The 3,850-nt window shown below is 38.1% G+C and overlaps 1 protein-coding gene across 3 annotated transcripts in view; it reads right to left on the bottom strand.

Moving 5' to 3' along the window:
• Nucleotides 1–3,850, bottom strand: part of Pcnp (PEST proteolytic signal containing nuclear protein) — a 19,565-nt gene continuing 15,715 nt past the window's right edge. Inside the window, exons 4-5 of one of the 3 annotated variants that reach the window (XM_004636591.2) lie at nt 3,089–3,144; nt 1–170 (exon numbers count right to left, since the gene is read on the bottom strand). In XM_004636591.2, the coding sequence (XP_004636648.1) occupies nt 44–170; nt 3,089–3,144 (183 nt within the window). In that variant the 3' untranslated portion in view covers nt 1–43. The remainder of the gene's footprint in view (nt 171–3,088; nt 3,145–3,850) is intronic. The other 2 variants (XM_023721323.1, XR_002822218.1) reach the window with 2 other exon arrangements.

The following is a 3,850-nucleotide window of genomic DNA, read 5'->3' as shown; positions in this document are numbered from 1 at the left end:
TTAACTTTACACCCACCCCACACCCTAATTCAAAACACATCATTTAATTGTCTTGGTCATGGACATTTCCAAGATGAGATTTTATATTTCGTTCCCATAGCTTCTGGTTATCGGAAAACCTATGCTTTCCTTTATTGAAAGAGTTTGGTCCAGCTGATGTTGGTGTATCCCTGCATTGAAAGAAAGGAAATTTACTTAAAATGTTATAGGTATGTTTTAGACTTTGTTTTAAACTTATTACTACACATTTGTTTACCACCTATTATAAATACATGTTGAGAAGAAAAAGTCGCTACACAGATTTTTTTTTTCTTACAGATTTTCTTTTTTTTTTTGGCGGAACCAGGGATTGTACTCAGGCCCTTGGGAAGCGCTTTTTCTCCTGAGCCATCTCCCCAGCCCCCTACAGATTTTCAAAAGACCGTTTTCACAGAAATAGTTCTAAGACTTCAGACTCACCACAGCCAAGTGAAGTGGTGCTGCAGACTGAATCCAGGGCCTTTCCTCTGCTGGATAAGTGCTCTACCACTAAGCTTCATTTCCAGGTCAAATATGTAGTTTTATCGTTCCAGGAATTGAACTCAGAACCTTGAACTTGCCAGGCAGGTGCTGTGCTGCTGAGCTATCTTCCCACTCCAAATGTGTAGTTTTTACATACATATAAAGTAATCTTGGTATGTAGCCAAGAGTGGCGATCAGTACAGTTTCTAAAACCACTGCTTGAGGCCAGGATATAAAACCGAGCCCAGCATGCATAAGCCTTAACTTCAATCCCTAGTATCCAAACAAAAATGTCTGTTTTTTTAAAACAAATAAACAGATAAACCTGTTGCCTGAAACCCTATAGGGTCAAAAAATCAATTTGGTGGCTTGCCACCAGCATTTTTTAAATTTATGTATTTGGTACAGGGTCTCACTATGCATCTCAGACTTGTAAGTGATCCTCCTGTTTTCAGCCTCCACAGTGCTGGGATTACAGGTGTGTGTCACCATGGCATGTGGTGCTAGGGGTTGAACCACAGTCCCTGCACTTGCCTAAGCCGGTGCTTAATCCACTATCTCACTGGCTGGCCCACCACCAGCATTTGTAAAAAATGAAAGATATGATGATGATGTATTACACACAGAGGGTGTGACTACTTATGAATCTGTTTCAATTTTATGTTTAATTGTATATATTCTGGGTATGAAATTAGGTAACAATGTCACATGGGTTTCTTACCTTAGATCCCAGTATGGAAGAATGGCAAGAGGCAGCCACTGGGACAGCTTCTACATAAACTACAGACTGATACATACATGAATTCTGAAATTAGTCCTTTGTGGATTCATACATTTGGTAGAAGTGGAGAGGGACACAGACTGGGGCATAGTAAAGCACACCTACAATTCCAGCTACATGGGAAACCAAGGCAGGAGTATCATAAATCTTTGCTGCGGCCAAGGATATAGCTCAGCAGCATAATAACATCTCCTAGGCATGCACAAGGTTTTAGTTTGAGGGTCACCTGGGTCACCTGGTGAGATTCTCAATATTAACAATTAATAAGGGCTCAGTGGTATAGCACTTGCCTAACAAGGGTTTAATTCTCAGTATGACACACACAAAGAAAGCAGGAGTGGGGAGCACCATTAGGGGTAAGCTAACTCCCCTGGGGACTGAATCCAGGGCCTTCCCACTGACTTACATTCCTAGCCTATTTGAGAGAAGGACTTGCTAAGTTGTCTTGGTGGAACTTTAGCTTGTGATCCTCCTACTTCAACCCCCGAGTGCTGGGATTACAGGCATCAGCATTATGCCTTGGTTCAAACTGAACTTTCTTACATTTAGGTTATCCATTTATGCTCATGGAAACAGAGTATCTTATTAATGTTATTTTATGTTCATGAAGACTGCAGAAAAAGAAATTCAAATATTTTTCTCTTATTTTAGTATCTGGCAAGTAAGTTACATAGGGCTAAAGGTGATAAAAAATACTTTAGTAGGAATGTCATTTTAAATAACCAAAACCAATTTTTACTTACTTATTTATTATTTATAGTTTTGTTTAGTTTTGTTCTGACAGAACCGGGGATTGAACTCAGGCCCTTGCACTTGCCAGGAAAGCGCTCATTCTACTGAGCCATCTCCCCAGTTCCTTTTTATGTATTTAGTACAGGGTCTACAGGGTCTCACTACACAGATCGGACTTGGAGTGATTCTCCTGTTTTCAGCCTCCCAACTGCTGGGATTATAGGCGTGTGCCACTACAGCACACAGGGGAGGGAGGGAGATATCGAACCTCTGGTCCCTGCATCTGCCTAAGCAGGTAATTTAATCTGCTGAGCTATCTTGCTGGCCCCAAAGCCTATTTTTTTTCTATTACAGGAGAATAATTTTTAATTTAAATTTAAAATAAAATTTCTCCTATTTTTTATCTTCTTTGAAAAAATACAGAGGCTGGGGATACAGCTCATGGCAAGTGCAGGGTCCCGAGTTTGATTACTAGTACCAAAGAAAAAAATATAGGTTACAGAGTGGGGTATGGTGTCACATACCTATAATGCTAATACTAAGGAGGTTAAGGCAGGATAATCACCATGAGTTCAAAGCTAGCCTGTACTGCATAGTGAGATCCTGTCTCAAACTCCTCACCAAATATATATAGATTATATATACCAGAAAAGAGCCCTAAATTGTACTTAAAGATATCTTCTATCAGGACAAAAAGTACAGATCTCTAGAAGCTCACAGAATATTAGTTATCTTTATGATTGGTCTAGCTTTTATGTATCTTTAAAATCCAAATTAACCAGTTAGTTTACCAAAAATGCTGAAAATTGGTTTGCACAAATACTCAAAAAAAGCTTAAATATTAAAAACATTATGTGTAACCAGGCACAGAGGTGTATGCTTTCTAATTCCAATACTCAGGCAGCTAAGGCAGAAGTGCCCCAAATTCAAGGCCTGCCTAAACTACATAGTAAGACCCTGTCTCAAAAAGCAAAAACCCAAAATGACCCCCAACCTCCCCGAAACATTTTGTAAAATTAATTTTGTTCTTTATGGACACCTATCATTTCCTATATTTATGAAAAAGTATACTACCTTCCAATATTCTTCATCCTCATCTTTGCTTCTGGAGGCATTTCCTCTGGTTCACTCTGAAAGAAAATATTATATATTCAAATTAACTAAGTTCATTTAATTACTAATCACACTATACTTTTTCTCTTGTAGCATTTTTAATATTGTAAACCAGTAAAAATAAAAATGCATTGAATTATTTGTCTCAACTATAGTCTTTTTTTTCCCCCCAAACGAAGAACAGGAAATTAACAATGGTTGTTATATATACATGCCTATACCAGATATAGGCATGTAAAATTGATCAAAGATGTTATCAATAAAATTTTGAAAAAATAAAATAAAATAAAATTGATCAAAGAGTTAAACCATTAACTCTCCCTTTACATAAACCTTGAATTTTTTTTTTTTTTTTTTTTTTTGAACCGGGATTGAACTCAGGCCCTTGCGCTTGCCAGGGAAGCACTTATTCCACTGAGCCATCACCCTGGCCCCTAGAATATATTTTAAAAATAGGCATAAAGAATTATATACTTCTTATGTTTACACATAAGTCCAAAAATCTCACCATATATAACCCTGAAGCAGGACAGTCCCACAATATTCCTTTTCCTATCTCTTGCTTTCATTCACCACCCCCTAGTTTTTTAACAACCATCTACCCAAGATGCATCATAGCAGCAACAGGCATGTCATGCCAAGCAGCCCACATTCAGAAGACCAGAATGAGAGGCTCACCAAGCATGAAACTACTATTACAAATTACCATCTGCAGTGCAGTAG

This window comes from Octodon degus, unplaced genomic scaffold (genome assembly GCF_000260255.1).
Source record: "Octodon degus isolate 3935 unplaced genomic scaffold, OctDeg1.0 scaffold00081, whole genome shotgun sequence".
NCBI classification, from domain to species: domain Eukaryota; kingdom Metazoa; phylum Chordata; class Mammalia; order Rodentia; family Octodontidae; genus Octodon; species Octodon degus.
Note: the sequence above shows the minus strand (reverse complement) of the source record. Positions and strands in the feature narration are given on the sequence as shown.